Raw genomic sequence first — 14,605 nt, forward strand, 5'->3', positions numbered from 1 at the left:
TGTCTCAATAGCTTCTGTCATTCAATTTAATTATCAGCCCAAAAGTCACGTCATTCATGGATTACAAATTTAAATTTGATAAACAATTTGTATCATTGAAACAGCATAGAAACAAGAACTGCAATATCAATAACTTCAAATCATTCAGTATTTATTATTTTTTTTAATTGAAACTTCACCTACTGAATTAAAAAAAAAAAAAATGGAAATACATATGGCTTTTTTGTAATCATTTTTTAAAGTAAAGGGTTAATTTTTGGTTACATTGCATTGTTGTAAGGAAACTTCGGAGCTATTAACAATTATCTGAGCCCATTTGATAGAAGAATTGAAAACTTTTATACATTTTGTTTCCTCTTGAATTTATCTAGATTTTTACAAGCGTTCGATTTCTAGTGAGTGGCAAAGGAAAAATCATTCTAATAATGTTTGAAATTTTTTAGTTGTTACCATACACAGAGTACTATTAAAAACCAGAGGGAGAGGTCTTCTCGAAACTTTCTTGTATACTCTCCAAAACGGTCTACCCCCTATAAAAGTGTGGACCTTAGGTGATGACTTGAATGTCTTGGATGATATTAATGAACTATAGTGCGAAATGTGTCGCTAGCTTCATAAGCCAGTTAACAGTCCCTGGACAGAGGTGATCACTTTTGTCTAGTGGTTATGTCACGCGGCTATGGAGCTTAGCGTTGCAGGTTCGATCTTCGCTCAGGCAATTGCCGCAGAAATATAGATCTTTAGCAAAAATCTAGCATTCTTACTGAATCTATTCTGAGAATATGTATTTAGAGTCACTTTCTATCTAACGATTAGCACCGAACTAAAATTTTAGTAAAAGTTAATATATCAAATTTTGTTGATTAAAGTTGTTGAGTTTATGAATTAATGTGTTTACATTCTTACGAAAGTACAGACCGACAAAGGGCCAACTCTTCGATAGACTTGGTTCAAAATTCGATAAAAATCGATAGTTTAGATGCTAAACCAGTGTGCCGAATTTTATATATTTAACTATTTGCGTTTTGTAGTTATGTAGTTCACTGGCGTTTACATTCTTAGCATTTTTTAATTATCATATTTCTAGAATAGACAAATATAATTAAAATAATATGTTTTTCGAACTCGGAAAACTTTAAAACTTGGAGATTCGTCAAAATCTTGAATCCGAATTTGTTGTCCATTATAATTCTTTCTAAGTACTTCGTATACGAGAAAATAAAGATAATGCGTTTGAATGTTTTGCTTAAAAAGCGACGTCCTTAGAACACTTTATAAAAATATCCAATCATTCCTTATTTGAAATTTTATCCTTTTAATTTTATTTTAATGTCTCACAGGTTTCTGGAAATTTTTGTTAATTTTTTAACTTTAAAATATAATTTTTAAAAGCATCTGTGGAAATTAAACAAGTTTTTATTGCTTAAATTAAAGCTTCTATGCGATAATAATCATAAAATATAATTACAAAAATTTATTTTAATGACATTCTCAAAATAGTCTCTGAACATACCATAAAAAGTATTTTGTATATTTGAAGACTTTTATTATATTTTTATCTAAAGCAATTTCTCTTGTTTAATTTCTTATCTAAAGCAATTTCTAAAGTTTAATTTCTCTTGCTAGCTTAGATATAATTCTCTTCATGTAACTCTCGCTTGAAATTACAAGGTACGTCCCAAAGTAGCTTTCGTGTTGCTTAAAAATGAAATACAAAAATAATTAAACTATGCGCAAAGAAATAAAAAATATATGCCGCGTATACAGAGAGTTTTGGGGCATTCAACTAAACTATTTAATATCACGATCTTATTTTTTTTAAACCTCTATTGATTTAATAGATCAAAACATGACTGACATGAATCGGAGGAAAAAGATTATAAACTCAACCCTCCGATTTGCATTCGTAACCAATATGATCAAAAACGGTAGACAAAAGTATGGTGATTTCCTCGTCATCTTCCAGAGATGTAAACTATCCTCATCCCTCCATAAATTTCATTGGAGTCAAAGAGATTCCATTGTTATTTTTTTTTTTTTGTCTTTTATAAACAACATTGGAATTTATTTTGGATACACAATACATTCTGAAAATACATAATACTAAATATACTAAATGTTATAATAATAAATGTTGGAAAGATATTATGAGAAAAACCTAAACAATCTCTTGATGAATACTTACTTCGTTTATATATCATGGGATGGCACTTATGTTAATAAATAAAAATGAAGAATACAATATTGATTGCAATGCAAAATATGCAGAAATTAACTAATGCGACATATATTTTTTCAATCTCGGAGATGTGGAGTCAATGGCATCATAAATAGGAAAGAAAACTTTGAAAAAGAATAACTCGGTTATATGAATGTGTTCAAACTTGGACTTCTGCCAACGTACTGCTAAAAGTATTACTTGAAGGTACTGAGAATTGTGTTCAAGGAAAAAAAAAAAAAAAAGAGAGAGAGATAGTCAAGTCAGAGCTATTGAACAGCGCGAAGTCGTTATAACTCCCGTCTCCAGTTACGGTTAAAGTACCCGATCCAACTAAACGCTCTCGCCAACAAAAAATGCTAATTTCAAATTTATCATGAGCCTTTTGACTAATCTAGAGTAAAGTGGTATTACAGTGGTATTTTGTTCGAAACAGATTTTTATATGTTGGAACTATCCATAGATGAAAACGATATATAAATACACAAATTGAATCCGTCCAATAAAGTTAAAGAGAAAATGATTATGCATATAAATGAAGACAACTATTATTAAATGTATTAAATAGAATCATTATATCGTGTATCTGATCCATTTATGTCTAGTACTTTTTATTCTTTCTGTTTAAAGATAAACTCATTTATACTTAGAAATGAGGCTATAAATAAAGAATCCATAGAGAAATACATAAATTAGTATTTCGAATTACAGTTATAAATAAATGTTTCTTCTCATTTTGGAAACTCATAAATATACCTCTCGGTAACCTATTAATAATGTGGAAAACTTGTTTTTGATCTTTCCCCATTTTTGCTTCTCAGTCGTGGTACAAACATTTTCTTTGAAATCGGTTTTTAATTTCAATAATGTAAAATGTTTTTAATTGTGACACAGAAAAACAAATATTTTTATGAGAAACTTTGAGGTGATTCTTCATTTAACTTAAATACATACATATCTGAATTGTTTCCAGCTGAAATCTTGGAAAATAAATTTTTTAGAAGTTACCAGTTATTTATTCTCATATTTCTTTGTGGATTTTTTTTTATGTTTGACCTTGTCAATTTGTAGAAAGTCATGAATTGTTTTGGTGCCAACTGGGGAGAAAAATATTCAATTGTTGTTGTCGTAGTAGTGTAACTGCATGATGCTAATTTTGGCGAGTAGAAAAAAAATCATTTTGGTTCACGCACGAAGTTCGTTAGAGCAGAGTCTTGTTATTTGAGATGGATGCAATCGTCAAATAAAACAGCGGGTTAAAGCTTTAAAATAATATCCTTTTGGATATGCATTTTGGTACGAGCTGCTAAGAAAATACTCCTTTTTTTTTATTGTTACGAACTTTTTACACATAAAAAGAATTACTAAATTTTGATTATTTATTAATAGAAACGAAATTTTATTTTTTATATATTTATGTCAAGTATTAACTTGAGCTTTTTTGTTTTTGCTATTAAATACCATATATTTGAATCTTTGATTTCGTCAAACCGAACTTCTAATGTTTATTTGTCACGAGATCTATAAGGACCAATATTGTAAACAAAAACTGTTGCCAGACATTAAAAATAGAACTGAGAATTTAAGAAAAGTTAAATAGGGATTAAAAACATAAATTATTCGTGAAAATTGTTGAATAAATAAAAAAATCACTAATAAATTTATATTCGACAAAGTAGCTATTGAAAATTAAAGCACATTTTATTCATAGGTGATTGCAATATTATTTCTAAAAGTAGACATTAAAAGATAAACAATAATAAATCGCAATGCTATCTAAATATATTATGCAAAAAATTAATTAATTAAAACTCCATATTATTATTTATATCGTAACTGTTAAAATAATCAGCAATCACCACTGATATATAAATAAACAGAAAATGGTTTAGTTTTGTTATATTAACGTCCCGTTTTAAAGCAACACTAGGGCTATTTTAAAACGGACCTCGTGATTTTGAGCCCCCGGTCAGATGACAAGGACATCGCTAATCCGGCTAATTCGTAGCTAATTCGGAATGGAAAGTTATTTTCGTTTTTTCTATGGCTTCTTTAAATTTTTTCATGTACATGAGTACAAAATTTTTGTGTGGAACTTAGGTTCTTCCTAAGTTCATTTTGGATTTTCAAGAATTTAGTTGAACCAATAAAAAAATGCTGTTTAGTTTATCTTCTAATAAAGTCATATATCAACAGCAATTCTGAAAAAAAGTCATTATTAAATTAAATTTAAATAAATAAAATATTAAATAAACTAGTTATAATAAACTTTCCATACTTTTGCACAAATTTTTCTCATCACGGACAATTATAAAGTGTTTCAAGTTACACTCAAGCTTTATTGGCATTACATATTAAAACTGAACTAAAATACCAGTACTTAAAGTATACAAAATTAACTCTTTTTTTTGTCCGAGATAATATATATTACATATTTAATTATGCATATTTTAATTAAAAATTGAACAGAACATGCCGAGTTTCTTGAGTTTCTACATCGTACAATTAAAAATCCAAAGCCAGACTCCGTTGCCACTTGCTAGTGAGAATTTCAGAAATTTTATGTCTTCTATTTTTATTGCATGATATAATGACCGGTAGAAATTGTATAAGTCGATACAAGTTAGATTATTCGTATGAAATAAAAATCTCTTCATTTGGAATATTTATTTCTGGTATTTAAAGTTAATTTTTTTTAAATATGTCTATAACTTTTATATACATTTGACCAAATATTTATTTGGATGCAGTCATGCAAATGTTGTCATCTTGAAATGCCATTGATTAGGATGGAATGATTGATTCATTTAAATGTTAAATAAAGCCCATTTTAATTGCTGTATTATCGCTTTTAAATGAATAAAAGAGCGCCAACGAAATGTAAAGAAAGTTTTCAATTTACTTCTGATTTTCTGACGCAGTTTCTTATTGCCAAATTTAAATCAATTAGGAAAATGAAAAATAATGAAATATTTAATTTTAAATTTCGAAAGGAAGGGATTTGAATTATCTGTATTTAAGAAAAAAATATTGATTTTGCTAAAAACAGCATTTTACCCTTAAACATTAAATAAAATAAAAAATATTAAATTCACCGAAAAAATAATTAAAACATCACATTTTGTAAAGCAATTGAATGTATATCAATGTAAATTACACTAAAGATGGTATGCGAAATACATAACAATGTCGTTGATCGATAGTTGAGATTATTTCTCAACCACTTGTAATTGTGGTAAAAATTATAAGTTTTTTAAATCAACATTTTATATATGACAGTTGCCAAGTAATAAAAGTAAATAATTATTAAAAGCAAATTTTTACATTTATTATACATCTATTGCTTTGAAGAACTAAAAAACACGCAAGTAGAAAATGAAATTATTTGAATCTAAATAATTTCAGTAAACTAATTCTAGTGTACATATTTATTAATAACAACAATATACATATATATGTATGTATATGAATATGAGTATCAGGAAATTTCATGGAAATTTGTACTTCATTCTATTGCTACTTTAAATTGAAAATAAAAGCTTTTCATTCAAATTACAGTTATAATAGATACACCAATAAATGCATTGATTTTTGTTGCATAGATTTACTTTTGATTTCATGAGTTTTGTATTTGCAATATATTTATAAAAGTTCCAAAGCAGTTCAGATAAAAGTGTTCTTACTGATCGGATTTTATATATTAATATAGAATAAATTATATTTCAGAATTAAATATAAATATAACAAGAACAGTAAAAAGAAATTGCTTAAAATTTAATTTAAGTATGTTTTTAACGTTATTCAAAGTTTATAAGCTCTTAAAGTACTTAAACATTTCTTATTTAAATGTAGGTAATAATGAAATGTAAGTTACCGTGAGCAAACAAACATAAACATTATCACAGATTTGGTCAGATTCTTATGAGCAAAACTTATTGTAAATATATAAACGATAAATATATATATTTATATGATGATAATGGCACTAATTTAACAGTTTGCTAAATAAATTCTTACATTTACACAACAATTTACAAAACAACACTTATTTCATGAACACATTAGGACGACCGTTTTATATTTCATAATGCTTGATTATGAAATAAAACATCGAATATGGCATTTCTATTTCACTAGTTCTAAAGAACACACTTATTGCATGATATTTTGCAGTTTTTGGAGATTCTTTGGCCAAATATGTAGATCTATTTAAAGAAAAATATCTCAACAGAAATTCACAGGAATATATTTATCACACCATTCGGAATTTATGAGAACTACCCCTATACCTAACATTTGATTGACAGTATGCAATTTTGATACACATTACTCATTAGACAGATAAGTCTTCAGAAGTATCTTTTGAATTGGAACATTGTGAATTCCGACCTGACTCCGCTTTCGAAACTTCCCTAGAATCCGAATCCTGTTTTTGTTGTCTTTCTAATAAAGTAGCCGTTACAGCTGAGCGATATATAGCGAAATGCACTTTCATATAAACAGTTTCACCAGTTGCCACAACAGTATAATCAGGGATAAAAACTCTGTAAGGAGCACTCTCAGTACTGCTGCTAGAACCTTGCAGATCTTGTTCACTTGTATTCATGGTGATAACAGGTAATCCAAATGTTGCAAAAGGGCCAGCTTCGAACACTAAATTCTCTTTGCTCACTGTAACTAAGCAGCGACCTTCCAAGATAAGAATGAAATAATCTGCAGCTTTTCCAGCTTGAAACAGAATATTCGAAGGCTCATATCCCTCTTTTCCCACTTTGGATTTTAGAAACACATCTTGTGCCATGAGCTTCTTCAAAACACTTTCAGAGATGTATTGACTTTTGAAAGGATCAACTGAAGTTGAAAGATATTGATATGTCGCCAATGCTAGTTGAGGCGATATGGTGGTAAGTTTTTTGTCTCCGACGCCAAGCCTGGCGAAATCCGAAAAGTCTTGTCTGATTTGGGATTCTTTGCGTACGTGCTTTCTTCTGTTATCAGTAAGGACATCCGTTTCGTCAATAATCTCAGATTGTATGATTTCTTCAATCACATCTTCCAGGGTCACAATACCCAACAGCTCGTAAAATGGATCGCCGTCCTCTTCGTTGTTGACACGTCTAACAAGCGACAAGTGTGACCTCCCTTTCTTGAATTCATTCAGCATGACATCTAGAGTCGTATCTTCGAAAACAAAGTTCACTGGATGGTTGTAGAATTCACATAAAGTCCTCAGAGGCGTCTGAGTATCTGGATCAACGAATGCCAAATCTTTTATATTTAAGAGGGCCACAACATTGCTTCTGTCACCATCATACACAGGAATTCTGGAATAACCTTGCTTAATTATTTCGGATACGGTTTCAAAATCCAGGACTGAAGTGATAGGAACCATAAAGACATCGTTAATTTTTGTCATCACGTCAGCAACAGTCTTTTTAGTCAATTCTAGGGCACCTGATATGATGTCAACTTCTTCATTCTGCAAATCATTATCATCCTTTGTCAAGCGGATAAATTCCATTAATCGCTTTCTGTTATAAACAGTTCGAATCTCTGCTCCAAGCACAAAATCTAAAACTCTGCTGATAGGATATGAAAGAGGAAATGTCAGGATCATAAAGAGTTTCGTCACCCACAGTGTCTTAGCGCCTATTGCCAATCCATGGCGAGAACAAATTGCTTGTGGTATGATCTCACCGAAGATAACGATTCCAAATGTAGACAAAATAACAGCAATCATACCAGAAGTTAAATCATCGAGCAGGATTGTCAAGGTATTATTGACCAACACATTACCAAGAAGCAATGAACAAAGCAAGTAATTACTTCTTTTTCTCACAGGGTATATTTTCCTGGCATGTCTCTTTTCAGATTCAGTTCCACACTTTTCCAGAACCCGGAGTTCGGTACATTCCAGAGCCATAAGTCCAAGATTCAAACCACTAAACAGTCCTGATAATATGAGAAGAAAGAAAATGATAATCGACTGCAATTCTATTGGAAGGAATCGTCCAACAGATTTCAGTGACAGCCACGGTTCATTTCCTTGGTGAATCCATTGCGAAATCGTCTCTTTGGCATTCTTAAAGCACATATAATACAAATCACCATTAGTAGAAATGGGAAGCGAGAGGTCAATTTCTATTATTCTGTCTGACAGAACATCACTGGAAGATAGAGAAATTATTTTAATTAACGGCAAGTCATCGCACCTACTTCCTCTTGATTTTCCTATGGTGGTAAATGCAATTTCGGTTTCGTTCGAAAATTCCAATCCAAATAAGAGCATTCTCACTTTGGTGTTTGCTGGAAGTTCGATTATACCATCATCAGAAATGGAAGCACGATCATTGCTGACGCGAATGCCTATGAGAGCCGGACGTTTTTTACACGAGCTCACGACAACGTTCTCTTCCTCCTTCGAGATACGATCTTTTCTCGGTTTATGACGAATGCACACTTGATGAGGAGTATCAGATCCGTATAACGATTCATCGAAATTTATATCGATATTAGATCCACTAATATTGTAGTACAAATTTGCTTGAGTGGTTTTGAAATCATTATAACTCGTACCGAAGTGATTGCTCTCGGTATCCAGATCAATAAACACATGAAATTCAGGGTCAATATTCTGTAAGTTCACTGAGTACTTTTTAAAATCGTTTTCTGCCAGTCGATTCGAAATAACAGATTCGATTGTAGATAAGCTTCCAAAATTGGTATCTCCATTCACCATTATTTCATGAGAAAAGGATATAATTGGTAGCAAATTTAGAATTGAATATAAACACAGCGCTAAACGATGGCACATGTCAAAGCACACGATCAATAGGAGAGGAGAATTCTTCACTCAGCGCAGGAGAGTCGACTTCAAATCATCGATTTTTTTCGAATGTCAGGGTTTATCACAGATTTGTTTCTGATGAGAAGATGAGCAAATGTTTCTTTCTTAAAGCAGCAGTGTAAAGATATTTTAGGAGAGCAAGCAATAGCGTGATGCCTACGTTAAATTCTGCTGTTACAATGAAAGGCCAAAGATTCGATTTAGAAATCACTGCCGATAGATGGCACTACTATGCAGGCTTTGCGAGCGGATGCAGAGAGGAAGAGAAAAAAGGGAGGGGAGAAAGGTTCGATTTCTGAGGCGATGAAAAACGCTCTTATCAAAATCGTCCCATTCATCAAGTTTGTTGCTACACTTTCGCTTATTTATAAATATTTTTCTGTATGAGAGGGAAAAAGGTTCTTTTCAATTTGGCTGAGTTTTAAAAGCTCATTTTCTATATATATATAAGCTTATATTCTATATTTTTTTTAATTATTAATCCTTAATAAATCCTATTAATGTCAATGTGCGATACTATTCAAAAAATAGCGAAAGCTTATTTAACACAGATTTTAACATAACATTTTAAAATTAATTGCATTTATAATGCTACTTACTATTAAGTGTCAAACAATATTGGAATATTTATTTTTCTAACCAAAAGAATTATAGTTTAGATAAAGTAATTGGCCGAACAGCATTTGTATTCATATTGCCTGTGTTCTTATTGGTTACTATAAAAACTAATACGAATTAGATTATTCGATGGATCTTTATTTTATATTATTTCCAGATAATAGTTAAACTTCTGCACCTATTTTTTTTAATTCTTTTTTATTAATGTTTAGTTATTTTTCCCATAATGTTATATTTTTAAAGAAAGTAATTAATGGTGTTCATGAAATAATATGAAATTTTAATTACTTTTTATGAACTTTTTGAAGTTTTGTATTGACACTTCTTTAACTTAAATTTAAAGAAAATAATAAAAGCTTTAAATATTTCAGAATTGAAATTTGAATGTTAAAACACTTAAATGTACCTACAATTTCAAACTTTTTTTTATTTGATTAAAATTTAGAAGAAAATGGCCAACGCATGAAAAATTTGCATTTGCCATTTAATTATAATTACTTGGGTGAAAACTCCGTTAAATAATAAATGAAAAAAAATTGTTATAAATTCAAATTTATTCTATTTTGTGCCGATTCGCAAAGCAATATTTAAAGCTACATTTAAAAATATTTTTCATTGAATTCGAATCATAACTTGCATAATAATTTCATCTTAACATAATCTCAAGTCTATTTATAAGTTATAATTATATTTTTGAATAAAAATGTATACTTAATTTTTAATTAACAACTTAATTCTTCTCTAAATGATGACCACATAAAAATAAATAGGATTTCACAAAATATCTTATATTCTTCAAAATATGCCATACTTGAAAGAAATTTCCTGATGAAAAGATTTATCTTGAATAATTAATAAATTTCGTTGGCATTCCTCTTAATAAAATTTAATACTATGTTCATAGTTGCATTTGAGCACATTATTATTATTATTTGCAAATAAATATGTAAATTTATCGTTTGCTACATTGCAAATGAAATAAATTTTTTGAAAGAAACAAACCAAACGATAAATTAATATATTTATTGTTCTTTCATGAATAGAGTTTGTGTTCTTTAATTGATAAAGGAAATTCTTGTGATGTATGCTTGGTCAAAGTTTGCAACGTAAAAAATATTTCTTTTTGAGTATTTTATACAATCATAGTAATTCAAAAAATATATCGGATACCAAAAAAAAAAAGATAAAACTTAGTGGAAAAATAAACTTGCCAAGTTTTCTTTGTAAGATTCAACAAACAGTAACCAAAAAAAAGAGACAAAAAAATTTAGAAAAAAGAAATTCGACGAATAAAACGATTCTAACAAACATAGGGATAAAAAAAAAAAAAAAAAAAAAAAAAAAAAAAAAACGTCTGAAATAAAATTGATTGCATTTTCCAGACGAGGATATGGGACACCTGTGGCGTAGCAATTACTGGTGGCTAATTTCGTGTCTTGTTCCACTATTAAATGTGAGCCGCCTACTTTGTAGTGTCGAAGAATTTCCTTGATTTCGAACATTCTCCGCTTCTCTCTTTTGATTAGCTTTTGCGACCGACATCCTATTAACAAGATTTCTTCTTTTTATTTTATAGTTTTCTGTACGCAAAATAAACAAATAAAAGAAATTCATTCAAAAGTCTGGCTTTTTTCTTTAATCTAAAGTGAATATTCTATTTATATTACATAAATTTGCTATTATTAATTTTTTTAAACTTTGGTGGAACGCGAATCATTAAATGCCTTAGCTATGACGTTAGTGAGAAGTTATAACTTAGTTAAATTAAAATATTTTACTTAAATATTTGAATGACAAAAGTTTTTTGATAAGTTTCAATTTTCGCATTCCCTATCTTACAAATGTTAGCTTTCAGTTCTTTCTTTCTTTTTTTATTTTTTGTTTCCTCATTTGTTTGTTTAAATATAGAAAACTATAAGAAAAGATTGGAAAGAATCAACTCTTGCTTTGTTTTAATGATCGTTTGGCCTAATAAGAAGTAATAAAATAAAAATCTCTTTAGGAAAAGGTGAATTTTTACCTCCAAGAAAGAATTAAATTTCTGTACCTTTAAATTATAAAATACTCAAAGGAAAATGTAAGATCTTCCTGAATCAGAATAGATAGTAGAATAGAATACGTTAATCTACAATTTTATTTTAAATTTGAATTAAATTCGCATTAAAATCAAATTTTCTTAAATATCTATGACATCAATATATTGTATTTTATAAAGATTCCATCATAAAAAATTTCATCTCCTAAAAAAAAAAAGATATGTAAAAATGATTAAAATTCAATATTTTTACATTTCTGTATGTATTAAAGTTTGTCAGAAATTTTCTGAATAATCTGAACTCAGAAATTCTCTATATCTTCCATTTAAAATTTAAAGATATACAACTTTCGGAAATTAAATATTTGTTACATTAAATTTTTAGCTACCGTTTCATTTTTTAGATATATTATTATATTTTTATTTTCAATTTCATATATACGATGTACACAAAAAAAAATTATTATTATAATTAATATAATAGTCGTTCTCGAGATAGATCGAACACCCAATTTTGGTACATCTGTGTGTATGTGAATATATATATATATATATATATATATATATATATATATATATATATATATATATATAACTAAATAAATAAATATATAAATTTCTAATGTATATATATATATATATATATATATATATATATATATATATATATATATATATATATAACTAAATAAATAAATATATAAATTTCTAATGTATATATATATATATATATATATATATATATATATATATATATATATATATATATATATATATATATATATATATATATATATATATATATATATATATATATATATATATATATATATATATATATATATATATATATATATATATATATATGTTAGAAAAGAGTATTTTTCAAGAACATGTTCTAAATTGCACTATGAAACTGTAATTGCACCATAAAAGAATAAAATGTCGTACAAAGATTCTTTTAGTCTTTTAGCATATATATTGGCACTCGTACCAAAGAAAAAAATATATAATAATTTGTCTTGGCGCAACTAATCGTTGCCATAGTTAGAAATAAATTTTAAGGAATCGAAATAAAAAAATTAATTCATTTATGAAACTGATATTAGTGAACATATAACTTTTTTATGTGCTTTAAAATACTTTAAGAACCTGTTATCGTTTTAATTTATTTTCTAAACACTCATACATTAAAATTATTAAAAATAAATTTAATAAATAGTTCCAAATCTTATGGGGATATAGTTTGAGATAATTGCAGAGAATTTAGATTGGTGTCCATTAGGAACGTTTGATGACAAAACACAAAGATAAATTTTTTAAATTCCATTTCATTAGTGATAAAAATTTTTGAAGTATCTATAATAGAAAATCAAAGGAAGCAAATTCTCGGATTTAAAATGCATTAAAATGTTTTTAATATCTAAATAACAATCAATTACAATATTAAATTTCTTTTTGGTTCTACTCAAAATTTTCCTATTAGTAAACTATCATGGATACAAACAATATGAAGAGTCCGAAAGTTTTTGATTATGCCATTCTTTAACCTTTGGTGAATGATTATGGTATACACAGATCTTTCAAAATTTTATCATTGTCTTAATATCAAAAAAGTTTGCGTTCGATGCATTGAATGAACTTTCTGATTAGTTAAAAATTCCTATCTTAACCCTTTCTAAGGCCATGGGAAGTATGCTTCCCACAAAATTTATCAATCTTTGTATGAAATTATGTAGGTTGGCATCAGTTCTGACAAATTTTTTAGAAAGACAGAAACTTAAATGCTTCAGTCCTTTATCTCACACAAAATGATGTGTCTTGGTTTGTCACTTAATTATTAATTAACCAAATTAATTAATGAATCAAATTAAATTTATCTAATAAGCTAAATGAATCCCTTTTCTTATTCTAATTTCAAGCCTAAAAATATTTTAACATAATATGACTAGAAAAAAATGGCCCTTTAAAAGGTTAAACCTACCAATGGAAAATTCATATAATTGAAAAGCTTTGATAGGTGACATTCATATCAAATGAATGTAGCCACTTAAAAGAATCAAGCATAACTAAAAAAATTTTATATAAATAAATATATAATGAAAATAATCATTTTTCTTCTTAATTATCAGTCATGCATTTTTGTTATGTTTCTAAAACTCAAAAGACCAAACTATGGGCAGCGAACAATTCAAGTTGAATCCTTTGCATGATAAATTAAAACCAATGCATGTTTTCAGTTGGTAGCATCAATCAATTTCAATATTTTAAACTTTGAGATATAATAATTAGTTATTAATCAAAATATTTTCCAATTATTTTTATTTCAAGAATTTATTTTTATTTATTTTTTTTCCAATTATTTTATTATATTTATTTTTTTTCAATTATTTTTTTTCATTTTATTCATTTTATGTTTTTATTTATGCCAATCTAATCTTTAAAAAAATGACACATAAAAACCAAATAATTACAGAAATAAATCTTTTTATTTTCTCTTATAGGGCAACATCACCATCATCTCCGGGCTTTTGCCACTGCTTTTGGTCAACGGTCGCCCTTTTTCGACCCTCGCCTGGTGGACCCTCTGAGGGAGTGGGAACGATTTCGGAGGAAAACGGCAGAACAGTGGGCTCTGGATCTCCCTAGAAGAATTGGAGCCACACCTTCTGGTAAGTGAAAAAATTTACTTACATACCTCCATCACTTTTACCAAATCAGAAAATAATATTAAATACTGAAATCATATTAAAATACTGAGAGTCGCAGTGTTTGGATGTTGAGCCGGTGAGTTCCGTCCGGTGGCGGGAGGTTCAAAGGGACCTCTTTCTGGTGAAGTGCTTACGTTTTGAAAGGATCTTGTCGACTCAATAGTTATCCTCGTCGT

At 28.3% G+C, this 14,605-nt stretch overlaps 2 protein-coding genes across 3 annotated transcripts in view; one reads left to right on the forward strand and one right to left on the reverse strand.

Moving 5' to 3' along the window:
* The window catches only part of LOC129984835 (runt-related transcription factor 3-like), a 75,819-nt gene that overhangs the window by 49,584 nt on the left and 11,630 nt on the right, over window positions 1-14,605 (forward strand). For both annotated transcript variants that reach the window (XM_056094801.1, XM_056094802.1), the window contains exon 3: window positions 14,223-14,390. In XM_056094801.1, coding sequence (XP_055950776.1) covers window positions 14,223-14,390 — 168 coding nt within the window. The remainder of the gene's footprint in view (window positions 1-14,222; window positions 14,391-14,605) is intronic.
* LOC129984834 (unextended protein-like) lies at window positions 6,133-9,220 on the reverse strand. Its single transcript, XM_056094800.1, has one exon. The coding sequence runs from the start codon at window positions 9,030-9,032 to the stop codon at window positions 6,552-6,554; it is 2,481 nt and encodes an 826-aa protein (XP_055950775.1). The 5' UTR covers window positions 9,033-9,220; the 3' UTR covers window positions 6,133-6,551.

This window comes from Argiope bruennichi, chromosome 9 (assembly GCF_947563725.1).
Source record: "Argiope bruennichi chromosome 9, qqArgBrue1.1, whole genome shotgun sequence".
In the NCBI taxonomy this organism is placed as follows: Eukaryota; Metazoa; Arthropoda; class Arachnida; order Araneae; family Araneidae; genus Argiope; species Argiope bruennichi.